This window comes from Sturnira hondurensis, unplaced genomic scaffold (genome assembly GCF_014824575.4).
Source record: "Sturnira hondurensis isolate 20B ecotype Veracruz unplaced genomic scaffold, ASM1482457v3 Scaffold0000780, whole genome shotgun sequence".
NCBI lineage: Eukaryota > Metazoa > Chordata > Mammalia > Chiroptera > Phyllostomidae > Sturnira > Sturnira hondurensis.
In genome coordinates, this window is record NW_028073411.1 from 17,557,119 (window position 1) to 17,584,280 (window position 27,162).

Sequence of the window (27,162 nt, forward strand, 5' to 3'; positions counted from 1 at the left end):
GTGAGGCGGGGGTGTCAAACGCATCTTCCCCGGGGGCCACATCAGCCTCGCGGCAGCCTTCAAAGGGCCGACATACTTTCAGGACTGTATAGATGTGACTGCCCTTAACTGTTCAGGGATGAAGTTACATTCGGCCCTTCGAAGGAAACCGCGAGGCCCCCCGGAAGATGAGGTCGACACGCCTGGTTGGAGGAAAATGTGAGCACAACTCCAGAGTGAAGGGCTGTGAAATCAAAGGCGCTGCCGCAGATGAAAAGGCCGTGTCCAAAGTGAGGAGCTGGCAGGACAGGGCTGAGAGCGTGTTCGAAAGCCCTGGCCAGGCAGCTCCGTCAGGGGGACATCGTTCCATAACCGAAAGGTCACAGGTTCGATCCCTGGTCAGGCGCTCTCGGGAGGCAACCGACCGATGTTTCCCTCCCCTCTCTCCCTCCCGCCCCCTCTAAGAGCAGTGAGCATGTCCTCGGGTGAGGATAAAAAGTCTGTACAAGAGCGTGTCACACGCACACGCAGAAGATGCATCAATGGACCGAAAGACCGAAAGAAGCCGTGCCGCAGGGTGCAAGTGGCGGGAAAGGAGATGGAAGATGAACGTGTGTTCATTTTCCCAACGGCCTGCAGGGAAAACTCCGACAGTCCAGTGAGCAGGAAGTTCAGGCCCCAAGGCCAGGAGGGGCAGAGGGCCGCCCTCAACAGCCCCAGCTGCACACACACACCACCAGCCCAAGACTCCCTGCTGGAACCCCGCAGCAGCGAGAAAACCTGAAACGCGCTCTTCCAACTGCCGGGCCGGAGGCACAGGCTTCATCCTTTCACCAATGTTGGGAAGAGCCACGGAGCCCGCCCCAAACTCGGGGGGGCGGGGGGGGGGGCAGTGCGCACGGCCTCCCTCCCGCACCACTCAGGCCAGTCAGGTTCCCAGCCTGCGCAGCGCTCTCTCGGCCACTCTGCACCCACTCCTTTGACAGTGCACCTACCACAGCTTCCACACCCTGCGGAAGGTTCTTAGAGCAAAGCTGCACACATGTGAACAGCATTCATCATTCCAGTACTCTCGGCTAAAGTGCAACACAGAAAAGAGCATAAGCCATACGTGCAGAGCTCTTGATTTTCACACGCAAACACACTCCTGTAACCAGGTCCCAGGGGCGGACCACCCCCAGTTGGCTGCACGGGCCCCCTGACGGCACTTACAGTTTTCCCGCTAGTTTCCTAAGAGGCTTTCCCCCAAGGACCGGATGATGAAGCACATCACAGTGAGGGGGATGCACCCTCGGTTCCAGGTGGGGCCTCTGGGGAGAGTGAGGCGTGGACACGGGAGGGGACCAGAGGACCCACGCTGGGATCTCGGTGCCCGATGTGGACACGGGTGGCTCCTCAGAGGAATGTGACCTCTGGCCTCACTGCTTTTGAATGCTCTGCAAACACCTCGCAGGACTGGAACGAGAGAAGCAGGCGGGAAGGCGTCTTGGCGGAGATCAAGCCTCCGCGTCCCCATGGCAAACACCTGCTGCCTACCCGTGCCCACAGGTGCACCGCGATGTTCCGGGACACCGTCTGTGTCGCAAGGCAAACCAGAAAGAATCGGACACCTAAGGCTCAAGCAGTGAGCTCTGGTTAAAGCAGCCCCGCGACCCCACCTCGATCGCCCAGCAGATGTTCCCGAGAACCTTGCCATCAGCCGGCCGCACCTTCCGAGGAGGAAAGTGTGAGCTCACCAACATTCTGTACGGATGCTCACACGCTGTGCTGGGACCTCCACCCTTCTCTCTCTTTCTCAACACTGCAGAGCTGAAGTTTTCGGCAAATCCACTTGCCACAACCACGAACGGGTCACACTGCCATAGCCTCTTGGGGGGGACACAGTTTGCCCCGCAGTGCTATCCCCTCGGGCCGGCAGTGAGGCCCCAGTGCCCTGGCGGAGAGGGTGCCGCGAGGCCTGGAGCAGAGATGAGGGCATGGAGGGAGAGGGCATGTGCCCTCACAGTGCAGTGGGTGGCAGAACCCACACCTTCCCCCACAGCTGGGGTCCCCACCATGAGGGGCGCGCCACATGGGGGGCTGTCCTGTGAGCTGCAGAGTGTGGAGGGGAGGCTGCGCACGCCCGAACACCTGAAACGTGACGTCCCTCCTGGAGGGAAGCGGCGTTTCCTGGGCACGTGAAGTGTGTGGGAAACAGCTCTGAGTTGGACCCAGGGACACAGCTGGGGCTTAGACTCAGACGGGAGGAGGGAGCGCCCCGGAGCCTGCAGGTGGGGAACAGCGGCCCTCTCCAGAGTCTGATCGCTGCGTGCCACCTTGTTCTTGGGGCGCATGCAGGGGTAAGGAGCAGGCAGCGGCAGCCGTGCCCTGGGAGCTTGCTGGGCCCTGGCGGCTGCGGCGGCTGCACCGAGCCTGCTCTCCATCCGGCGCTGCTGCCAACCACTCCACTAAAACCCAAACGCGCCGCACGCCACAGCCCCTGGGTGAGTGAGGGCACCTGCACGAGGACCACAGGCCCCCCTCCCCCTCCCCCACCGTGGCTGGGGGGTGAAAACGAGGCGCACACATCACAAAGGCAACCACAGACGTGGGCACAGTCTCACCCCACGGCTTCGAACGACAAAGAAGTAAGGCAGGCAAAACAGCCAGGGGACGGCTTTTTTGAGGAAAGGCTTTGACAGGTCTCACCCCTGACCCGCTGCAGCCCCAGGAGCCCGACCCATCCTGAACGCGTCCGCAGAGGCCGTGCGAGCCCTGGGCTTGTGCAGTCAAACTCACTTCTTTGCCGCGTAAGTGAAGTTGTTTTCACACAAGTAATGTATGTGTCACAGTGTCGCCTCATCTCACCCGTTGTCACTGATCAGCACCCAGCAGCTCAGCAAGGGGCCCACTGGGGACTCATCGGTAAGGCCACGTGGAGAAGTGCCATGGAAGGGGACCCGAGCCACACGACCCCCTCCCCTGAGGAACCCCGGCACCAAGGGCGGCCGGCCGGTAGGCCCCAGGGGCCCAGGGGCCGCACTGCTCAAGGTGCAAAGGCTGGGTCAGAGGGGGGGTGAGTCTCAGGGGCCTGAGGTCCAGCGTGGTGGCCGCAGTTAACGACGTGCTGTGCACTCAACACAGCCGGAGGCTGCAGATCTTCAGGGTTCTCACCACAAAACACAAAAGCAGCAACAGCGGAAAACCAAAGGTAACTGTGCGGTGCCGAGGGCCAGCAAGGCACAGCGCTGGTTCACAGCGGCTGTTTCCTTCAAGTCGCCACACCGCACACCTTAAACACACACAGTTTTATTTGTCAACTACGCCACAGCAAGGTGGGAAAAATTAAAATGGATGACTTTTAATAGAGAGAACTTCCACGCAGGAAGGCATTGCTGACAGCAGGGGGCGGGAGTGCGCGCGCAGACCGGCACCTGTCCCGGCCACACACACCTGACCCCAGCTCCTGCCCCTCCTCTCCGACACCGTCCTCCACGAGGCCACTTCACGCTGTGATCTCCGTCCTTCCGAATGGTCAGCTTAGAGTGACACAGCCAGCTGTCCTCCACTCTGATCACCATACTAAGTCGCCCTCGGCTGCTGGCATGGCCTCAGCGACCAGACACAAGGGGTGAGTCCCCCCACTTCTGAGCTCCCGGACCTGAGCAGGGGCAGGCGCGGACCCGAGTTCACGAAGCCACGGTTGGTGTTCCCAGAGGATGACAGCCAGTGTGGCCTCACAGGCCCTGGCGGGTCAGGGCTCCTCAGCCGCCACACGACCAGGGGCCCCGCAGCGTCCCCACCCCTTTCAGCCGCTCCAGAAAGAGGGGCGACCGCGAGAAGCAGGGGGCGCAGCTCTACAGTCAAAGCCCATCTCCATTCAGAAACAAGAATTAAAGAAGGCTCGTCTCCTCTCTCAGACACTCTGATTTCAAAAAGGTCCAAGTTTCTGTGTTCGAACAACAATCAGAAATAACAGAAACTAGCGCTTGTTGGTTTTCTGCCACTCGGTTTACAGCCTCCTTCAAAGTGGGCTGTCTTAGCTATGAGGAGGTGAGCAACGTGGATTGTGGGCGAGACAGAGCGCAGGCCCAGCCGCCTGGACGCTGGCTGCTGCCCGGGGGAGGCCGGCCACGCTGGGCAGAAGAGTGCTGGCCGGGCCACCACCAGCCAGACGCTCCGCCTCTGCGTTTCATCAGCTGTGCGCTGCCAAGCTGCTTGCCCCTGTGGAGAGGGTCCCCTGAAAAGGAAAGACTTTGCCCCAGCCCAGGTCTCCGTCCCCTGCTCTGGCTGAGGTCAGCGCACCTGCAAATGCCGCAACACAGCCATTCATCTGACAATGCCTCTGCGCCGTCCGCTGCGCAGGGTGCCCTGTGGGTGTCCCTTCTGGTGAGTACGGGAGCAAACAAAACCCACGGTGCAGAAAAAAATTTAAACAGTGGGCCTTGTGGCGGTTGTTGGAAGGAAATGGAGCCAGGATAATGCCCAGAATAAGGGCTGTGGTCAGCACGGGCTTACCTGGGGGGCAGCCACAGGCTGGGGGCAGCATGCTGGTGGCAGGACAGCGCTGAGCGAGACCACCAGGCAGCCCGCATGCCTAAGGGGCCCTGGGGGACCGGGGTGGGGGCCAGTGCCCAGTGGGGCAAAAGGAAGCGCTGACAGGACCCTGTGGCGGCTCGGAGCAGGCACAGTGGGGCTGGGGCAGGAGCCGGGGCAGGGGCCGTGCGTGGGGGCAGGGGTTTAGTTCGGCGAAGGGAGTGGGGAGACACTGTAGCCTGGTAGGGGCTAGGCCGCAGAAAGGTCACGGACACAGTCAAGGAGATGTTGGCGCCCCCGGGAGACCCTGGGACCAGCACACGTGCGGGTGTCACGTGGATGTGTCCCAGAGCCAGAAGCCAGGGCCGACTGTCCCACGCTCACAGCCTAACAGGTGCCAGTGGATGTGGGCGTGTGACACGCCAAGTTCTCCACTTCAGAAGTCAGATCCAGAAATGGCAGAAAGCACTTGACCTTTGAGGCTGTGTGAGCTGCTGGTGGGACGGGCTCCCGGCAAAGCTGCTCAGTGCTGAGTGAGGAATGAGCGCAGTAAAACAGGACCGATTCGGTTACCATAAAACAGCAAGGTACAGGGCCCCGGACGGGGGGCCTGGGGCTCTGTCCCATCCGCAGGGGAGGGTCTCACCTACTTCCCACCCGCCCAGTCGCCACCGCCCGCACCACCACTGCAGTGCAGGGGCCCTGTGCCCGCACGTCTGGGTCTCTCCCCACGAGGCAGGTCCTTACGCTCTCGAGCCTCTCTCTAATGCTGGGATGTTCTTCCTGTCCGCGAGGCCAGGCCTGCCTCCCTGGGCCTCCGCACAGCTGGCTGGCCCCCCACAGGGACAGACTGCAGCCCCTTCCTCGAGGGCGGCTGTCTCCTTCGGGAGACGGAAAACACCGAGAGCCGCAGGAGGCTGCAAAAGCCGTGTTGTGGATGCCCTGCAAGCGCGCCGCAGCCCCACGGACGGGGTGGAGTGTCACTGGGACACAGGCCCAGGACAGCCCTGGATAAGGCCCTCCTGCAGGGAGCCACAGGGCCTTCCCCAGCCCGAGAGAGCCTGGCCGTCCTGCCCTGCACGCACAACACGAAACTCTGTGGGGCAGAAGCACCCTAAGTGCTGAGTGTCTGCCCAGACCCTCTGGACGCACTGCTGTTCCCTGCTGGGGAGGATGGCAGGGGTGGGGTCTCCTCTGTCCCCCTGAGGCATCTCCAGGAAGCAGGGTCGGGAACTGGGGGGGGCTCTCGGGGACGGCGGAGCGGGAAGCGAGAGCACAGGAGCCTCAGCAGCCGGCCGGGCCCCTCCGCCGCTCGGTGCTCAGCAGCCCCCACTCCGGGCCCCATGGCCCAGCACAGTCGGCCTCTCAGCCTTGGTGTCGGCACCGAAGAAGACAGCAGAACGTCATCTAGGTGTCCGAGAACCCACATGCGGGTTCGGTGAAGTGCCTACTCCTCACTCACAACCAGCCAGGAGACCAAGGGCGGGGAGGACGGCAGACGAAGACGGACCGAAAGACCCCAGGCTGCCCAGCACCGCCCTGACACTCAGGGTGCTCAGGCAGCAGTGCCCCCCCCGCACCGTCACAGAGGCGTTCCCAGTTGGAAGTGGGGAGAGAAGGCAGGACCAGAGGGGTGGAAAGCCCCCACTGAGGGGAACCATGGCCACCAGCCAGGACACCACTTCCTTAGAAAGGACATCGGGCCTGTGAGTCAGCTTTCGGAAAAGTACAAAATGGGTCATGATATCAAAACTCCCTCAGGTTCTCACATCGACTGCTGACAGAAGAGAACTGCCGAGACGGATAAGGCTTAATGTTTATGGTCCGACTAAACGTGTTGAATAAGCTTCTCAAATTGCTAAGTTTCCTGCAGAAGCGAGACTGCTCCCAGCAAAGAGCCCTGAGAACAGTGGGAAGGAGAAGCAGGGACGGGCTCTCACAAAACCACTCCCTTTCATCCTGGATTTGGGACAGTCCGATCTCCTTCAAGGAAGTTATTCCCACTCCCAGCTTAGGTGAGATTAAATGACAGGCTCTGCTGTCCATGGGACAGGTGACACAGTTCCTTTTATTAAACAAAGAGGCCCCCCAACACAGGCTTCAGGACCTCTCTGGTCACTGTGCAGGTGTGGGCCTGCCTGGAACCCCAGAGGCACGCCTCTCGCCCTGTCCAGGGCTGGCCGTCCCCGCAGAGGGAGGGCCCAGCGCCACGCCCCCTCCCAGGAGAGCGGCCCTGGGACAGCACGAAGGGCCAGAGAAGGGGCAGTTTCCCGTGAACCACCCGCCTCTGGGTGCCGGACGCACAGCCGGCGCATAAAAGAGGAGGGAGCACTGGCACGTTGGGTAAGTCAACAGTTCCGCTCTCAAAAGACAGAAGAACAGACCAATTAAAGTCATGTGACTACAAACTATGAGCATAAGGGCTTCTACGAGTGATTACAAGAAACAAGGGCTATTTAGAAGAAACTCTCCAAGTCGCCTTGGAGCTAAAAAAAATCACAGAACTAACATGATGTGACATCAGAGAAACCGTGAGTGACACAGACAAATCAGGGCCTTCCCTTTGCGGGTCAGTCCCATTCACAGAATGCCCGCACACAAATGATTTCAAGACAAAGTTTTGATCACCACCTCCCGCAACTCTGTAGCAATTCATCTCTGACACTTTTCCTGAGAAAGGGAAATTGAGCAGCAGACAGTGTCACCCGAATTTCCGGAACTGCTCAAATCCAGCTGGCTCTGAACCCGGCCCTTGCCGGTCCCCAGCAGGCTGGGACTCGCCAGGCCCAGGTGTGCGGCAGGATGTGCCCCGGCCCAGCGCCCTGCCAGCCGCAGCGCCCGTCATGCTGAAATTCAGGTTCGTGACGTGTCTCAGCGGCGAGCGGCTCCGAAACCCACGCTGCCTGGGAGCAAGGGGAAGCCCCCCCGAAATTAGCCCCGACCAAACCCCTCCCCACTGGACAGAAATGGCCAAGAAAACACCTATTTTGAGGGAGTCAATAGCAAATACACTTTCACAATTTGAAAACTTCATCACAAATAATAGAAATATACATCGGAAATTGGGACTTACCCCCGTCAGACACAGTTGCAGACTGAAAGAAAAGAGAGAGAGACATGAGTTAGTCGGGCCTCATGACAGAGGTCAGGAATCAGCACCTCCACCTGCGAGACCAAGCGGTGGTCTCTGTGGCAGGGCTCCGCTGGCCCGCAGGTGTCCCTCCCGGGAGACCCAGATGCCGCAGTGAGTCAAGCTCCGCCCCCACTTCCTGACTAAGCCCTGCCCACGCCGGGGGTGAGCCAGGCTGCAGCAGGACAAAGCGGAAGTCCCGGTCTGTTCACCGGGAAAGAGCAAACCCCAGCACGCTGGACACCACAGTCCTAGTAACAGCCTCGGGGAGAGCACGTCTCCACTCTCCAGTCTGACGGGCCGAGGGCAGCGGGCTGGGGGCACATGCAGGGCCAGGCAGGCAGGCGACCTGCCCTCAGGCCTTCTCAGGGCTGCCGGGTTGCTGGTCAGCTGGGCTGGGTGCCGGCACTGCCCCGCACACGTCACACCCCACTCGGTGCCTTCGCCCTGGCACTAGGCCACTTGTGCCATGGCCTCCACTCTCCAGGTAGACCCCAGTCCTGGAGAGCTCAAACAGCTCCCCAGGTGGCAGACCACCAGGATGGCAGACCAGCAGGCCTGCCGATGCCAGGTGTGGGAGGAGGGCGTCTGGAAGGGGCGAGGCTGGAGGACAGGAGGAGCAGGCTCAGGGCACCAGGGGTGAGGCTGCAGCTGGTACTGAGGTGGGGGCGGTGGAGGCTGGCTCTAGAGCGACAGACACTCAAGAACAACAAAAGCCACTGTCATCCTGGGATGGGCAGGCCACGGGTGGCCAGGTATGTCCACTCGGGCATGTGCCGGCAGGTCGGACAGCTCTGGGGCCGCCCCTCCACCCGGACGGGGAGGGAGCCCAGCCTGAGGAGCTGGAGGCAGGGAGTGCTGGCGCAGGACGCAGGCCTGGCCCGGAGGCGGTGCGCCAACTGTGGGCGCTGGGGTCCCGAGGAGGCGCACGGGAGCTCCGGCCCCAGTGAGCGTGCACCCAGGCGCTTCTCCAAGCCACAGAGGAGCCTCCTGGGGCTCCGTCCTTGCCACAGGACCCAGGGCAACATCTGGGAACTGGACTCAAGGCCTCTCTGCCGAGGGAAGTGGGTCTGGGGGGCAAGACGTGGGGAGGGCGTTGCCAAAGGTGTAGCCACAGAGGGAGGGGAGAGAAGACCACCCAGACCAGCTGGCTCACCCAGCGGACCAGGGCCTCCTCAGCAGGAGGCCGCACACCCCTTCCCAGACCCGCAGGCCAAAATGAGAACCAGCAAGGCCCAGAGGCACCAGGCTGGCCAGGCTCCAGCGAAAGCCCGCCTTCCTGGGGTGGCAGGCACCGCGCAGCCTCGGGGTGAGGCAAGAGCATGCGGGCGCCGTCTCCAAGGGAGCGTGGCTCTCAGCACCGGCTGCACCCTGTCCACCCTGCTCCCCCGCCCACTCCCAGTGCCAAGGCCCCCAAACCTTGCCCCCTGCCTGCATGGAAGATGGGAGCCCTCCCCCATGCCAAGCAGATCCGGTCTTAGCCCTCACCTGGTGGGTCTTACACCTGCAAGTCTTGGGATTCCAATTTAGTGACCACCCTCCTCCCCGAGACAGGGTCCGACCCCGAACCTCGAGATGAAGCTGGGCCCTGACGGGCCAGAGGAGGGGCTGCCGCTGTGTCGAACCGTCCCAAGTCCCGGGTCAGGAGGGCTCTGAAACTGATGCACAGGTTCCCACAGAAAACCATGGCTGCTGTGGGCCCAGAGTTTGAACAGACAGCAGGCAGGACAGCAGCCCCCGGGCCGGCCGGCCCTGGCCGTCGGCCCCGACAGAAGCAGGTGGGTCTCCTGCCAGCGACGGTGAAGGCACAGGGAGGCTGTCCGCCCCCCATGCTCACCAGGACCCTACAGGGCGCCGGACACCAACCGGCATCAAGGGCGAGTCATTCCAAGCTCCTCGGGAGGAGACCTGCGGGCATGCACACCACCAGGAACGGCCAATGACAGCACCCGACAGGAAAGTCACGGAGGGCGCAGCCCACTCCGGGTGGCAGGCGGGACCGAAGCTGAGCTCTGGGGCCGCAGCTGACAAGACAAAAGGCGGTGAAGAACCTCGGCGCAGACCTGCCCCACAGCTGCACTGAACGGCCCAGGAAGGAGGGTGTCACTGCAGCTGGGGACGTGGGAAAGGGAGCGGTGAGCGCAGTGCCCGCGGTGGGGGAGCGCGTGGACATGGCCAGCTAGGGGGCTCGGGGCGGCCCCGGAGGGCCCTGCAGCTCGGGCGGTGGGGCCTTCTGTGCAGAGCAAGGAGACACAGGGAAAGCGCAACACGCGAGCGTCATGTTTGACAAGTGCCTTTCAGCACGACAGCCTTAGATGTGGGGAGGGGCTGTGAAGACCACGCAGTGATGAACACGCCGTTGGCACCCCGCCAACCCCAGAGAAGTCGGGGCAGTCCCCGGAGCAGAAGAGGGGGGCCCGATGCACAGCCATCAGCAGATGACGCTGGGCCCAGGTGACACTGGGGAGCACCGAGGCAGCACCGAGGGTCCTTGTAGCAGCGGCCACGGGCTCAGAGACGCCCACGGCCAGGCAGCCACAGAGCAGGTCCGTCTGGGAAGGTGCCGAACAGAGGCCCACAGGGGTCCCAAACAGGAAGCCCATGTGAGTGTGAGCTCACAGCTCAAATGCCCCCTCAAACCGAGGAAACCCGCCCTGCAGAAGGGCCAGCAGACTTGCAACAGTGGAACCGCAGACACGGGAGCCCTGACCCCGAACGTTGGACAGTCAGGGGACTGCAGCGAGGCAGAAGCTGCCACACTCCAGAGGCGGCAGGTGGAGGACGGCCGCGCAGACCGTGAGGATGGAGATGACGGGGGCTGAAACCAGGGGCTGCAGGGCTGCACTCCAGAACCCAAGGTCAGACCTGAGAGGGGCACTCTGATGGCCACCCAGAGCGCCCTGCAGGGCTGCATGGAGCTGGTGGCAAGCACTCAGAGGGGACCCTGGAAGAGCCCCCTGCCAGGAGGAGGGGTCAGGGCTCCTGGCACCTCAGCAGGCCAGCACTTTCCAGGAGGAACTCGGAGCTCCCAGCCAGAGCCTCACACGGGCCTCCTCCCCCCACCCCCTGTCCGGTCACTAAAGGAGGGCTTTTCAGCCCAAAACGCTCAGGAAAGTTCTAGGCATCTGGGGAGCTACAGGCTGGCTGGTGGCCTCTGTGTGCTGAAGTTCACCTGGAGGGGCCAGTGAGGACTCAAAAGTCACGGTACCCCCCACCTCTGCTTTCAGGCACAGACCCAGCTCAGACCAGCCCTGAGATGTTTCCAGCAGGGCTGGAACCGAAGTTCGAACCATGGATGCACCACCCACGGGTGACACCCGCGCCCTCCACGGCTCCCCAGGACACTCGTACTGAAGCCCCTGGAAGCCCTGCCCAGGCCCTGGATGGGGAGACAGAGCTGAGCCTTGCCCCCCCACCTCCATCGCCTAGCAGGTTGAACCACAAATACAAGCCTTTTTCTCGTTGCAAAAGCTGGTCCTGTCGGTTTGGCTTCCATGCCCACTGGGCAGTGAGCTCCTCCAGAATCCCTTGATCGAAGGGATGCTCGCGCTGGGATTGCTCCCCACGCAAATTGGCGTGGCACAGCCCCGCCAGAGCCTGCCTCACAGCCCTGGACCTGCAATCTCCCGCCACCTCTGTTCAGGACCTAGCCTGGTACCCGTTCACTTTCCAACCAGACGTTCACCTAAAAGGAAAGCCCGTGGGGACAGTGTTCATATCACCCAGACATAAAACATCACCCAGATGTTTGCAGCATCCTCCTCCAAGTTCACAGGTGAGCAAGGAACAGGTAGCTTGATCTGCAAACAATGTATAACTGCATCGGTTACACGTTGTCGCTCACGCATGCCGGGCTATGACAGAGCTGGGGAGGACCCAGGCCCAAGAGCAGCGAAGGAGCAAGGGCTGGGGTGCAGTGTGTTTCATCGGTGGCCTGGTCTGTGTATTTGGGGCACATCCTGGCTGACGGGAGAGGCAGTCCCAAGTGGCGAAGGTGCAGATGCCCCCAGAGACCGCTCCACAGGAACGCCCCACAGAGGACAAGCAGGACGACCTTCAGCAGGCGGGGGGGGGGGGGGGGCGTCTCACGGCTGGGCCTTCCCAAGACCCTGCAGCCTGCTGGGCCACCACAGACCACTGCGGGGGGAGATGTAACATTCCTCACGTTCCCTCTGGCACCCAGGACACACTGCTAGCGCCTGGTTCTCTTCTGCACTTCCGGGTTCCTCCGAACCCCCAAACCCACAAGCTCTGCCCACCAGGGCAGGACAGACAGAGGAGCTGCCGAGGAAAAGGGCCCAGGGAGTTGGCGCCTTTCTCCCTGACGATCTGAACACATGTCGTAAGTAGGAGGCTCCTGAAAGGTCGGTGGTACGCCTCCCTGGCTGGAGTTCACACCAGAGTAAAGACATTTGTCTTGGAGGGACTCACAAAGTGTCCTCATGACCTGGCTTAAGTTCAAATGCCCCTGTCCGCGGGCTGGCCGCAGACACCTGACTGTGTGGCAGGGGCTGACCCGGGTTCGTTCCCTGCAGGAACTCAGGCCACACACGTTCCACGGACACTTTACTGTGACATGACCTTCAGAAAGTCCAGCTGACTCACAGGAAGAGCCGCGTGTCATGAACCCAGCCTTACCCTGCCGGCCGCATGGAGCTCAGGTTGCTCTGGTTCGCGGCGCCACACAGCCACAGACATTGTCGATTCTGAGCCACTGACACAATTTCCTGCCGTGGACTCAAAGGATGTTCAACTTTCCAACCAAACCCGCCTGCAAGGCCTGAAAATTGCCCAAAGGTACCCAATGTTTTTAGTATAAACAGAAAGACATGAATAATCCGGATGATGAAAGACCTTAATGCAACAATCCAGTTTCACTTTTAAAAAAACTCGCTCGTTTAAGTTTTAAGGCAACTCTCTGCTGGTCCCAGCGTGTCAACAAGCAGGTCCGTGAGGGGTGGAGAGGACCTAGGCGGCCGGACCAGATAGCCAGCAGACCCACGGGCTCGGCAGGTTCGCAGTGTGGCCTAGCTCCCAGCCGGCCCTCGGGGTGGGGGGTGGGGGGGATGGAGCTGGCCTCCTGTACCAGCGCACTGTGCTGCGCCCTCCAGGGGCCTGCGGGGCCCACGCGACGGGCCTCAGCAGCACTTAGGCAGCATGAGCGAAGAGGAGACGGCAGCGGAAAGAAAACTACCGCGGGCATCCCAGGTCTGGAGCTTGACCCAGCTCCAGAGCCATGTGCATGTGAGCACGCACAGCACGCATGTGCAAGGCCCTGGCATGACTCCCGCTGTGGGCTGTCATCCCAGGACTCGGGGAGCCGCTGGTCGAAGGGCCGAGCCACTTCTATTCCCCCAGCCTGGAGAAACCCTCCCTGGGCCCCAGCTCACACCTGCGGCCTGGTGACCCTGCCCACCTGGGCTGCAGCTGCACCCACGCCCTCTCAGAAGCCCTCCCTACCAGGCCCCTGAAGTGAGCCCACCACAGCTATGATGACTGTCCTCAAGGGGCAGCCCCCAGGGCCCTCGGAACGGGGCCCAGGATGGCCCCTCGCAGCCCGGGCAGCGTCTGAGCACTCGGGGCCGCGCTCTACGGCCCTCCCACCACCAGGGCTCTCCACGCTCACGTGTGAGGGCACATGCGCGTGCACACACACACATCCCACTGTTCTTCCCAGCAGGTGCAGCCAAGGAGGCAGAGGGCGGAGGCTCGGGAGGTGAGGAAGCCGCACCTCTTGCCCGGCCCAGACCAGGACACTCACAGCAGAGAGCGCCTGTGACCCCAGAGGCGTGCTCTGCACTCCAGTGACCACAGGGCAGCTGGACACGGGGGTGGGCGGGGGGTGCAGACCAGGAGGGTGGAGCCTGCACCACACAGCATAGCACAGGCCACCGTGACCCGGAGGGGAGGTGTGTCAGGGCGCTCGGGGCCGCTCTGGGCCGGGAGCAGCATGCCGGAGCTCAGAAAGGGGCCTGTGCTTCTGTGCATGAAGTGTGCGGTATGCATGTGCACACCAGGGTGTCCCCCAAAGAGCTCTTTGCTGTCCCATTACACGAGGAGACGCGGATCAGGCAAACCCACAGTGACAGCATGTCCCCGAGGCCTGCACAGCTAACGGTGCTGTCCCAGCCTGGGCGAGCCTCAGATCCCTCATTCTAAGCACTCTGAAATAGTCGGTGGCCCCAGCCCGAGCTTCACTCGGGCCTCAGCTACGCTGGCCCGCTGCACAGGGATAAGAGCCCCAGCGTGGGGATGGGCAGCGGGGTCGAGAATGACACTCAGGGCCTGGCACCCTGAAAGGACAGTGTTGAACCCCTGCAAGTGACGTCAGCGTGAATGCTAGCCTGGGAAGTGGCACCAAGCCTACTGCCCACACAGACCCTGGTGCCGAGAGCCCCTCTACGTGACACAGCTCGCCCCTCTGGGGGGGGGCCCTGCCCGAGGGCCCTCTCACCAGCAACTGAGGCTCCACCCCAGGGCAACATGTTCTCCCAACAGAGTGGATCCCCAGACCCCAGGGTCGGCCTCCAGCTGGAACTCCGTGTCATTTCAGCCCTGCATGTCTCAGGCTGGCTCCACTGCCCCAGGCTGTGTCCAGCACCCTGCACCCGGGCGCAGGCAGCTATGGGTGCAGGTCCTGGAGGCCTGGCTGAGACGTCTTCCGGCTTCCCTGTGCACAGCGCTCAGCCCCACCCCGGGGCCCTGGAGCTGGGGCTGGAGTGGAGATCAGTCCAGAATGCTCAGCCCCTGCCTCTAGCAGACAGCCTGGCAGGGGAGGGGAGGCCGACGTCCCCAGGGCTGTGCGGAACAGCTGGTGCCCAGGGCTCCAGGGGTGACCTGCCGAAGTGGGGGTCCACGTCCAGCATGGGCACTCGGCTGCTGGGCTTCCTGCACATCCAGGGAGGTGGGAGGGGACACAGACGTGTAGTGGGTCTGAAGGGGGGGGGGGTCCGTGAGCCCTACTGCAGGGCAGGTTGGGAACAGTCTCTAGGGACAGAGCAGAAGGACCTGGAGCAGGGAGAAGTGGGGGGCGGGGCGTGAGTGGGGCCCGAGGAGCGCTGCTCTGGCGCCGGGTGTGTGAACAAGCCCTGAGCTCGCCGGGGGGTGAGAACCTCTCGGCTCACACAGTCACTGAGAACCAGGACAGAGGGCGGAGCAGGGACAGGTGTCCTGCAGCACCTGGAAGTGGGAGAAGACAGGACCACGCTGAGCAGGGAGCCTGGAAGGAAGGCTGCCAGTTCCCAGTGACCGCTTCTTCACAAAAAAAGGGAAGTAGGAAAAACAGACGCTGGGGAAGGGTTTCCTCAGACCCAGAGGTAACGGGACTTGGAGCTCGGAAAAGTGAGGACGGAACCGACCCCTGAGTGGGAGGAACGCAGACGCCCCGCCTCCCTGCAGCGTCCAGCATCCAGAGAGGTGCAGGCCGAGTCCGTGCTGGGGGCCAGCTGGCCAGGACTCTGAAGAGGTGGGAGGCGACGGCTGGGAGGAGCACGGGCACAGCCGGTCCATCTGAGCTGGGAAAGAACATCAAATGCCAGGAGCTCGGTGCCAGCCGTGAGCTCATCCTTGGCAGGCTCCTCAGAGAGCAGGCGGAGGCGCCTCCAACACATCAGCCCACAGAAGGGCACGCCTGGCACGTGCCTCGCCTCCCACGGCCACCAGCGGCCAGGCTACAGCTCCGGGAGGGCCCGTGCCCCTCCAGGCAGCCCCTGCTCCCCGGGGCCCAGGCTGCACCTCTCCTGCAGAGCAGGCAGCCTTCTGCCCCACCTGGGAGAGGAGCAGGGTGGGGAGCCCTGAGCGGTAACACGGGGGACGGAAGGCCCGGCCCTGCTCCCACAGTGCCCTCCCGTGCCCAGGGAGCCCCGACCCTCTGGGCCACGTGGCCATCTGCTTCACAGCGCTCTCACGTCCCCGAGGGCCTGCTCGGAGCCCTCCCCTTTTTAACAGCAGGCCCAGCCTCGGCCCCTTCACCCAGCCCCAGCCCACAGAAAACCGTGCCCACCTTCTTTGCCTTTCCGGTCCTACCCAGAGGCCGCTGTGCATCCAGAGGTAAGGCCCTGGTCCCTGGAAAGTCCCTCCCTTCAGACCCCGGCAAGCCCAAGGCACCTGCCTGGCCAGAGCGAAGTCAGAACAGACCTGTCCCCTCTGACGTGCCCCAGACCCCAGAGAGGCACCCTGCCACCACCCACCGCCCCACTCCACAAGGAGGGAGCCGCTCCGCTGTGCTGCTCAAAACAGCCGCACAAGCAGACCGTGGCCGCAGCTGCCCGGACGGCCCGTCTGCCAGCCTGCGTATCTGCAAACCTTTCAAAGGCGGCCCCCAGCACTCTGTGCACTAGTCCAAAGGCAGATGTCAGTGACTTTTTTTGTTTACTTTGAATAAAAGTCAACATTTTCAAGCCCTGCCTGGTGTGGCTCATGGATTGAGTGCTGGCTTGAGAACCAAAAGGATGCCGGTTCAAGACCCGGTCAGGGCACATGCCTGGGTTGCAGACCAAGTTCCCAGTTGGGGGTGCAGGAGAGGCAACTGATTGATGTACTGATGTTTCCCTCTTTCTTCCTCCTTTCTCCTCTCTCTAAAAATAAATACAATATTTAAAAAAATTTAATGCCAACAGTTCTATAATTTGCCTTAATATACTATGGCAAAGAAAATGCAGCCTACATGGAGGTACAAGTGAGTGGCTAATCAGTCCATTAAGGACCTCGTCTGTGGGAAACCCCCACCGCCCCCACACACAGCCGCACGGGAAGGGCGGACGAGGCTTTGCACCGAGGGCGGCCCCTCCAGCCCTGTGGCTCAGCTTGGTCGGCACTGGGGCCTCCATAACACATACAAAATATTTTCAGCACAGACTGAAATCTGCACGCATTCCACCATCATCACCCTCATCCTGCCCCGTGCCCTCCATCTGCCCTCCCTGAAAGGGAGGGTGTCACTCACTTTCCCGTCCCCAACCTCCACGCTCGCCCCAGCCGAACCAGTCCGGTCTCCTCCGTCCCTCTAGACAGCAGGCTCTAATTAGATGTTAGGGAAACATGTGCCGATGAAACAAGTCTCAGAAAAGAAACGAATTTAAAATTGGCACCCTGTGATTACTGACAACCTTCCATGAATGAAGTCGATCGCTTTTACCTCGACATCCACACAGCAGAGTCACAAGAGGAAAATAAAAATTATCCTCCTTATTGAATCATAAACCTTTAACAATGTTTATAGTAAGTTCAATTTTATAAGCTCAGATAATAATCCATCATTAAATGTGATTGCCAGTGATTTCTTATGTATGTGTATGAAAGAATCAACTCATCACATTTAAAAACATGAGACAGATAAGAGTAATTAACAGTAGAGTAAATTTTAATACATTGATCAAGGCGAGTCTACTATTTCAACACATTTGACTCCCTCGTCTTTGAAATCTGTCAGCATCACCATGAGAAGGACGGTGGAATGCTGGAGCTTCCTCTAAGGCTGGCTGAGAGCACCAGCAGCGTGGCCCAGACGGCCCCTGGCCCCTGGCCCCTGGCCCCTGGCCCCTGGCCTGACCGACCCGCCACCCAGCCGGGCCCCGGGTGCTGGTCTGCAGCCCCAGAGCCAGGCATTCTCCCCACAGGACCCTCTTCAAGCTACGTGATACAGGCACAAGAAAAGCAATCTCAAAGTTCACACTTAAAAGCTACCACTCACTAAACAGGCTGAAAATGAAACAGTAATCAAGATGCTGTTTTCTCACAGCCACTCTGTTTAAACGACGAGAAACAGCTGGAATAACTTACCTGCTGATCAGGTAAAAGGTGCGTCTCCTCCGACAGCCCTTTTCCCAAATTCATCTTCAGATAAGACGCCCTGCGAACTCACCAGACGCGCAGGTCTAAAACTCACCATCCGCACCGCGGCATGCCTGTGCACGTCGGGAAAGTTTAAAGACATTTCAGATGACGCTCCATCCCGCTCCCTGTGTAACCCATGGCAACAGGACACTGCCAGGAGCCTGGCTGGCCAGGGACTCAGACGCTGGATCTTCTTGTGGGGGGAAAAAAGCCATTCACACAAATCCCACTGTGAGGTTGTTCTTAAAGTTCTTCCTCTACCAAATCAGAGGAAGGAGTAATTTCTCAGTCGGCACAACAGCTGCAGGGCCGTGGCAGAGAACGGACTGCAGGAGCAGCGCGCAGCCTTAATTACGGCGCTGGTTCTATTCTTAGCCTCTGAGCGTGAGCGTGAGGGTGCGTGGTGCCGGCTGGGCAACTGTGTCTCCCTAAACCTGTGCTGAGACCACTACCAAGTCCTGCTCTGTCTGCTGCCCAGCACCTGACGCCACCTGAAAGTGAGGGAACCCTAACAGATCCCAGCTTTAAAAAGGAAGAAGCAGAGAACTAGTCTGGACCCAGGAGCCAATCGGGGCTCCCCGCCTGCTGGAGGCTCGCCGACTTACAACAGTGGGCACCGGGCCCAGTGGGGATGGGCCCCGAACCCAGCGTGCTCCTGGGAGGGGCAAGCCTCAGGGAGCACCGTGCCTGGGGCTGCAAGCACAGTGCCCACATCGACATGGGACTGGGGCGACAGCCCTCCAGCTGGGGGTCAGGCTGTCCACTGAGAAGCCACTAAGCCTGCCCTCCCTTTTGCTCGCCCTGGGGGGGACCCCTGAGCGTCCCCACATGAGCACTCAGGGACAGAGTCAGGCCATGGCTCTGTTTGCTTGCAGGAACACACACCTGCCCGAAAACATTACAGAGAGAAACTGAGTCGGCTCACACTTCCCCAGAGAGACCTGCACACAGAAAAAGCATGAAAAAAGCAGCACCAGGGAAAGTCCTCACCTGCATCACCACCTCGGAGGGCAGGGAGGGGCGGGTGGGGAGGAAGAGGAGGAGGAGGAGGAGGAGGAGGAGGAGGAGCCTTGGGGCTCGCTAAGGGATAAAAGGCAGCAGTAGGGGGCCCACAGTGCCAATGGGGGCTGGCGGGTGACCTCAGGGTCTCCCCTGTGCCATCTGCAGCCCAGCCTTGACTATGATCCTGTGGGCAGGGACCCTCGAGGCTCCCCCAGCTCCGCTCTGCCCCTGATCTCAGGTAAGGGGTCGGACTGGTTTATCAGCACACGGCCCCCAACCCTGACTGCCCACCTTCCTTCCCAGCGCCCCCACTGTTCACTTCAGGCGCAGTGGCTAGAGGGACCCTTTTAAGAGCTGACCCACGAGGATCCCTGCCCATGTGCGCGGTGGCACCCACATCTGCTTGGTGTTGGTGGCAGGCAGCGGTCACCATCAGTGTGTTCCCTGCTCTCCCTGAGCCAGAGTAACGCCTGCACACAGTAGGTGTTCAATCAACACCCACTGGGAAACCCCAGTGCCTGCCCCACATTAATGTCATCTGAAAGAGAACGAAGACGATTTCCTCCGTAAATGACTTAAAGAACAGAGGGGTGCAAGCAAAAACCTTGACGTCAGACTCTCCGAAAACCAGTCCGCGTACATTGCCCCGACCGCGTGCGCTCTGTGCACTGTGCAGAGCTCCCCGGAGGTGAGCCGGCCACTGGGAGGGACGCACCAAACCGGCCAAGGGGCTGAGAAGGCAAAGTGACCAAAGAAGGCAATCGCAGCCTCTCCACCCGAGCAGCAGGCGTGAGGGCAGTGCGAGGCAGAGCAACACACGGAGGACCTGTGCCAGCGAGGAAGCGGCCTGGGAAGCCGGGGCCCTGCTCTCCCCCTGGCCGCCGCCCGCCTCCCCGCCCCACCCCCGCCCCCACCCCCACCCCCGCCAGAAGGCTGGACACGCTCTGGGCCTTGGCACCCCCTGCTGTCCAAGACCAGCACTGCCAGTTCTGCCATCAACACCTGGTCGCCGCCGCCCACCTCAAGCAGGAGAGTAGTGGGCTTCTTCCAGCGTGTGCTCTGACCAGTGACGCAGGGGAGGGGCCTGATGGGGGGCGGGGCCGTGAGAGGCGGAAGGAGCCCTCTGGGGCTGCAATAAGGGGCGGAGAGTTTCAAATGTGTCGGGTCTGGGGCACAAGCTGCAGCCAGCCAGGGCAGGAGGCCAAGGGCAGCAGGACAGGGGCACCGCACGTGCCAGCTGCCCATCAGGAAAAGGTGGCGTCTCAGGCCATGAGAAGGGAGCAGAGGACCCACCCACAGTCCGGAGGTCAGCCCAGAGCAGGGCTGGGTCCTCTCCTCCCAGGCCCTGCCCCCGACTTGGCCCTGACACTGGGAGCAAGCTTGCCCCCGTGGCCTCACCCAGGTACCCCCAGCTTTGCAGGTGACACAGTGTCTCCACCACTCAGCTCTGCCCTCAGTGTGAAAACAGATGTGCCTACAGCACGACCACGGGCTGACAAAACTGGGCTCCCAGACCTGGCGGCAACTGCCGAGTCACTGACCAGCCCTGCTCCCCACCCCCATGCTCGAGTCAAAGCATGGTGGTCCCCCCAGGTCTTTGGAAACCTGAGAACTTTGCTTGGGAAGGGGGCTGTCTAGCTACCCTCCAGCTGTCTGCACTGTCGCCCCCCCCCCCATGAAGCACGCAGTCCCTGCCGGCCTCCACGTGCTGTCAGAGGGATCTTCTGACCACCTGCGACCTCCTGGGGGCGGGGCGCCCTGCTGTCTGTGCAGGCGCTGTGCTCAGGGAGCCACTGCCCCACTGGGCCCGCATAGGACTCTACCACACTCCGAAGAAGTCACCCCACCCCAGGTCAGCCTGACTTCCCTCCCTCCTGTCCCTGGATGCACTGGCGGTCCCGTCCCGAGACCTTCACGTGGCTGCCGCCTCTTAGCATCGAGGGCTTGCCATGAGCGTCCCCTCCTCCAGAGGAGGCCTCCGTCGAGCGGCCGCCAGACGGCAGCAGGCGAGGTAGCCCATCTCTCTCCACACGCCTGGCCTTGCTCCCCGAACCATCGCCGGCCCCGTGAGGCCCCCTCTCACATCTTCCAGCTGAGGCCGTCTGCTTGTGTGTCATCAAAGAGCGGTTTCCAGGGAGCAGGACCCGTCCGCAGCCCCAGGAGCAGTGTGAGCCGGCAGAAAGCTGGAAGGACAGACGCACAGACCCTGGGACCTGCCCGGAGCACCGTGTCCTGGGGGAGGCAGCAGGTAAGTCTGATGCACCCAGGAGCAGGCCGCTCTGAAGCCGCCTGCCCGGGAAACAGCGTCACGGGCTTGCACGAGTTCCTGATCCTCCGGCCTGGCACCGAGCCTCAGTGTCCCACGGCTCTGGGTTACTGTCGGACCCCCAGGGGGGCTGCCGAGCCACAGGGCACTCTGTTTTGAGGCCGCCAAGCACGTGTCCTGGCGCCAGTCAGCATCCGGGCTGCCTCCTGTCCACTCCAACAAGGGACACCACCCATCTGTTGTCACCCTGGTGCACACACCTCACTGGCTGGGACTGCCACCTCCCTGGTCGTTCACGTGCCTGGGAACTCCTTCATGTGCGGCTTTCATCAAGTGCCCGTGAGGCTCTCCGGCCACTCTGCTCCCAGAGGCGCTCTCGGGACCAAGAGCCTTTGCAGTCCCCACGGTGCAGAGGCCGAGCCCCTCCCCTGCCCGTGAGGGTGCGTCTGGGTGGCACAGGTCCCAAGAGTCCCTGAGTCACAGATGGCCATCTTCACCCGTACGGTTCGAGCGTCTTGTGTCTGCCCCAAAGTCTGCCCCTCCCAGAGCGCTCTTGTTCTGCCGTGACAGCTCCGCGACACTGCTCGGCATGGGGGACACTGGGCGCCTGTCTTTCTCTGTCTCCTCCACTCACTCCAACAACGCTGACAACAAACTCATCCGGCTCGAGGCACGCAGCCCAGGCACTCTCCTATTCCGCCTTCTGTCTGTCTGTCTGTCTGTCCTGAGCCAGCGTCTCCAGGCTTTGGCTCTTAAACTTCACAGTAAGTCCCCACAGCTGACAGAGGAAGGAGTCCCAGCTTACTCTCTAAGAGCCTCTCAGCCCTCAGCATGTCCACCGACGCTTCAGAACCACCCTCTCAAGCTCCACAAAACTCCTGCTGGGGTTCAGCTGGAAAGCGCACCTGGAGGTCACTTCCAACCGTAGCCAGAGCTGACTGCTGAGTACCGACCGTAGGCCCCGCAACCTGCCCGCGCATTGGTTCACTGTGATGACGGACCTACACGTCCTCCTGGGCTTCCCGCGGCCGGATCACACCACGTGAGAGCAGCAGCATGTGGTTTTCTCCGCAAGCCCTTTAACTTCTGCCGTTCTCCCTTTCGCGCACCCGGACGGGGACTCCCAAGCAGAACTACAACAGGAGCGAACGCTTCCGTACGGCCCACACTTTAGGGGTTTTTATACGCCGCTATCAGAATACGGGAACTCCCTTCGATTCCCATTTTGAGGGTTGTGGTTTTCGTCGCCATGAATGGGCACTGAATTTTACCAAAGTTCCTTCCTGCTTCTGTTGAGACGATAGTTGATTTTTCTCCTTCACTCTGTGAACGTGGTACATCGCACTGATGCTCAAAGTACGAAGCACTGAAACGCAGGACGCCCTTGGCGTGAACACGAACTGCAGGGCCCGGCTCCCGGCCCCGCGCCCCGCGCCCCAGTCAGAGCCTCCAACCCCAGGCGCCAGGAGCCGCCCTGTCACCCCCCTTCCCTCTGGCGTCTGCCTCGCAGGACAGGCTGGGCAGCAATCCCTCTGCCCTCATTCTCTGGCTGGTTCAGTTTTTGACTTTTCCCTGCACTGTCACCCAGCCCCGCTCCCCAGTGGCATTCCTCTGGCCATCTATTCACTCGGTATGTAGTCACTATTTTGTCCTCCTCGGGTATCCTGGAGATTACGACACGCATCCTGACCTCTTCCTGACCCTTTAACAGTCCAGTGTTACTCAGCACCCCTGCCAGCCCACAAAGTGCCCTGGAATGACCCCAGCCCCCAGCACTCAGACGGCTGCGTGGTGTGGATGCTGCAGGTCCTCACTGGGGCTCCCCTCCTCCCGGTGTCTGAGCCTGCCACCAGGGGACCCGATCTAAGACACTGGTGCCCACAGAGCCCGGGGAGTAGACTCGGAACGACTTGTGCAGAGAAGCCAACTGGGTGACGGTCAAGGGGACGCGCAGGCAGAGGCAGTGCCTGGAACAGGGAGCTGTGCAGCCCTGGCTAAGTGCCCGTTAAAGGCAAGAGGACAGGGCCTGCACCCTAAGCGAGGGGACCGCACTCGGGGGAGGCTGGGACAAGGCCCAAGGGCACAGGAGTCAGGCACTGCGGTCTGCAGGGGGACTTCCCTCAGAAAGGGCCTTGCATGACGTCGGCCAAAGATGGTCACCTGTAGTTCAACATTTTGAAATCTTTAGGCAAAAAATTAGTAAGCATCCAATCCCACATCCCTGATGGACTATTTTGACAAAGGAGGCTCAGTGCGTGGAGAGAGAGCACGCTCCGCGGCGGGCACGGCCCGCGAGTGCTGAGACCCACCCCGCGCCAGTCCGTGTCCACGCCGGGCCGGCGAGAGGACTGAGGAAAAGCCGTGGCTGTGCAGCTGCCCCTGACCGACCCCCGATGGCGGCGAACACCTTGGCTGCTGTCGTGGGCAGTCTCAGCACTCCCTCTTGGGTGACGAGAAGCAGGGGTGACACAGCCCTGGGGGGCTGGTGCCAGGTCCACTTGTCATGGGAGAAGTGGATGTCACCCACATGCTGTCACCACACAGCAGGCCATCAGTTGAGAGCTTCTTCACCTCGAGGTCTGAGAGACCCTTCTCCCATGAAAACAGATACACGACACTTGGCAAAATCCCAAACCAGGAGCACACGCTTGGTGGAGACCCGGCACGTACCACAGACAGCTCCAAGGGCCCTCGGGAGGCCGCTGGGCACAAGCACTGGGCCAGCCCTGCTTCCTCCCATGACGGCGTGGGTGCCGCCAGGGGCCTGGCCTGGCCTCGGCCTGACCAAGCACCACGAGCTGGCCCGGGAAGCCCTTGGGCAACCCGAGAGCACACAGGCCAGCAGCCAGCTCCCATCTGCAGCCACCAAGTGCCCTCGGGCCACCCGCCTGCTCTGCCCTTTCCTCTCCCCTGCACAGTGAGGGGTCTCCAAGGCTCCATCCAGCTCTAACAGCCAACGATTCCGGTTGCACCCTGGGCACAATTCACTCACAGTTAAAAAACAAAAAACGCCCTGGCTGGTGTGGCTCAGTGGATGGAGCACCAGCCTGTGAACTAAAGGATGGCGGTTCGAGTCCCAGTCAGGGTACAGGCCTGGGTTGCAGGCCAGATTCCCAGTAGGGGGCACACGAGAGGCAACCACACACTGATGTCTCTCTCCATCTCCTTTTCCCGACCTTCCCCTCTCTCTAAAGATAAATAAATGAAGTCTTTAGAAGAAATTTAAAAAACAACCAATCAATTATTGAGTCTATAACAAATTCTCTTATTTGAAGTTCATTTTTTAGAGACGAACAAACTGGAACAGGTACGTGTACCCCTGCGTTCACAGCAGCATGGCCCGCAGCAGCCAGAGGCGGGCTGGATGGATAAACCAAACGTGGATGACCCACGTGGCGGCGCCGCACTCGATCGGGGGCAGAAGGAAGCCCCCACCCTGCTGTGCCATGGACAGGCCTTGAGGACGGCGTGCCGGGTGGGGTAAGCCAGTCATGAAAAGACGCACATCGTGTGATCCCACCGTCATGAGGTCCCGAGGGGAGTCGGATTCACGGAGACAGAAAGCTGATGGCGGAGGTCAGGGCTGGGGCGGGGTGGGAAGGAGTGTTTCATGGGGTCAGTGGGGGAGGCGGAGAGTCCCGCCGAGGGTGGTGGTGACGCCGGCCCGGCAGTGCACGTGCGCCCAATGCCACTGCACGGGGCGCCGGACAGCAGCTCATGCGACAGAAAAGTTCACTATGACTTAAAACACACGCGTGCATTTCCATTTAACTAAAGAGGCCCTCATGGAGGGCAGAAACAACTGCAAAGAAGATATTTCCAAAATGTTTGATAGAGGACACATACCCAGAACATATAAAGAACTACTAAAAAATCTATAAAAAACAGCCCATAGAAAAAGGATATGAGTGAGCTGCCAATTCACGACGGAGAAAACTGGCAGTTAGAACACCCATGGTACAGTGCGCAGCCTCAGTTATAACCCGTGAGACACAAGCTGCAACGAGAGGCCCTCTCACCGAAACAGGGGTGCGGGTCTGACAGTACCCAGTGTGCTGAGGAGGGCCACAGGGACCCCCACCCTGCTGGAGGCACAGCCAGGGGAAGGGCTCCACTCGGGGGCGTCTGGCTGCCACCAGCAATTTCACCCCCAGGAGCGCCCCCTCTCCAGGGCCACCTGATAGGTTGCCCACTGATGCCCCTGGGAGCAGAAGGTTCCCAGCTCTCTAACAAGTGCCGTGGGTGAGGTGGCTCGGCACAGCACACCTGGGAAGCCCCATGCTACGGTTTAGAAGTGGTAGAATCAGCCCGACCCCATAGCGCCACTGGCTGTAGCGTCATCCTGATGCGCCAAGGCCGTCAGTTCGATCCCCGGTCAGGGCACACACAAGAATCAACCAACAAATGTATAAATAGGAGAACCACAAATTGACGTCCCCCTCTCTCAAATCCACAAATAAAAGACAAGTACAGAGAAGGGGCCGAGTCAGCCACATAGCACACCTGCAGCGGTGCCAACTTCTGGAACACACAAGATGAACCGGTGAACAGATCACTGGTCACCCATGCTCAGGGGGAGGCGGGAGGGACCAAGAGGCGGAGCAGGGAACCCCCCCTGCACAGCACTGTCCTGGCGACCGACCACATGACAGGACACGTTGGTCTGAGCCTCTGGAACGCACGTAGCCGGGAGGGAGCGCTCAAGGAAACGAGGGGCCCTTCCGGCCCATCGCTCGTCAGGGCCAGCCCACGGGGAGCAGGGCACTGGCCTGGGCCGGCAGGGAGCACACGGGCTGTCTGCACCCGCTCAGCAGCCTGCAGCCCAGACCTGCTCTGGAGTCAAGTCGATTACACGTTTAAGGAACACAGACAAAAAGCCACACAGAATAATGCCGCCTGTGTCTGTCATCAGCACCTTCACAAAGGGCCCCGCCAGCCCCGCCCTCCTCGCAGACCTGCGTGAGGCTGAGCAAGCCCGTGTGCGTGAGGCGCGGCAGCCCCGGCACGCAGGACCCACCGCGGCAAACACCACGGCAGCCCGGGAGGCGTGCCGGGCAGGAAAGCGCCCACCGTGCACCAGAAGGCAGCGGTGACCTCGGGGGGTGGGAGTGGGGTCTGGGGGAGGTGAAGGAGGACAGACGTGTCTGAGAGAAGGACTGCATTTCTGAAGACCTGAGGAGTAAAAGGAGACAATCGGGAACACTTACCTCCAGGTCATCGAGGGAGCGAGTGACGCTGAACCTCTTGGACCTCCCAAAGGATCTCCGAGCAGAGGTCTGAGCAGGTCCAAGTCCCCGCCCAAACTTGGAGCCCTAAACAAACAAACAAACAAACAAACAGGTAAATTGAGCTGCCTCCTTAGGAAAGGTGCCCAGCTTCACCTGCCGCTCAGAGAATGGAGGGCGGCGTGGGACCCCCGGCAAGCGCCGTGGCGTAGGGACCGTCCTCTCTCGGGAACCAGTGCAGAGCCGGACCAGAAGCGTTGTCCTGGTGTCTCCAAGGATGGAGGACGGCCCAGCCCCGGCCCCCACAGTCACCAGATGGGGTGTCAGATGACGGAGCAGGTGTGTCAGGGTAACGACTGTGAACAAAGGCTCTCCAGCACAGGCTGCACCGTCACGGAACTTTATAAGCATTCTGGGAAACCACGGTCCCCGGACATGCAGCCGGCGTCCACAGCCCCAACAACTTGGGGCAGGAACGAGCTGGCCGGTGAAACGCCTTGTTCTTTCTCTGGGAACATCTAGAGTTAATTCACTGTTGTTGCACTGGGCACGTCTCCAAAGGCACTCTTGGTTTCAGCCAATAGGTCATGACACCTCTAAAATAAAAAGCATCGCAGCTGAAAATGTGACCTCCTGGGGACGAGAAACCCTACATGACACAGGGCAGGCGGGGGGCCCTCGAGAAAAGCTAAGGGCTCTGGGGAGAGACAACACACCTGGGCTCGAGCCAGACCCCAAGGGGGCTTGGAAGCCTCTCAGATGCACCCACGCCGGTGCCCAACCGGGGCCCCCTCGAATAAATCAAGGCGCACAGGAAGGCCTGCTTGTCCCAAAGGGGGTTGGGTCAGCAACCTGTAGGTGAACTCTGCTGCCTCTCTGAGGTCGTGAAAACAGGTTTACAACTCCCGCCGGTCACTCCAGGGGTCACCAGACCCCACCTTCCACTAGCTGGCCTCTGAGGCACCCCCAGGAGTGAGCCTCGTGGCTCCAATTCAGACGCAGGTGTGCCCTGCCAGGGTCTCCGCTCCAGGTGGCAGGCCACTCAGGCTGCTCTGTGAGAGCCCAGCCAGCCCTTCCGTCCACCTGGCACGCAGCAGAACCCGGCCCCGCCACTGCTCGGCCCGCTCCGGGCTGTCCATCGAGCTGCCTCCCTCTAGCAAGCCCCTGAGTGTGACATATTCTCCAGAAACACTTGTCCAAAAGATTCCTTC

At 61.1% G+C, this 27,162-nt stretch overlaps 1 protein-coding gene across 4 annotated transcripts in view; it reads right to left on the minus strand.

The window, feature by feature from the left end:
* The window catches only part of RGS12 (regulator of G protein signaling 12), an 82,155-nt gene that overhangs the window by 30,995 nt on the left and 23,998 nt on the right, over nucleotides 1–27,162 (minus strand). For 3 of the 4 annotated variants that reach the window (XM_037046586.1, XM_037046595.1, XM_037046603.1), the window contains exons 3-4: nucleotides 25,934–26,038; nucleotides 7,568–7,589 (exon numbers count right to left, since the gene is read on the minus strand). In XM_037046586.1, coding sequence (XP_036902481.1) covers nucleotides 7,568–7,589; nucleotides 25,934–26,038 — 127 coding nt within the window. Of the gene's footprint in view, nucleotides 1–7,567; nucleotides 7,590–17,404; nucleotides 17,487–25,933; nucleotides 26,039–27,162 lie in introns of those variants that run through there. The other variant, XM_037046611.1, reaches the window with a different exon arrangement.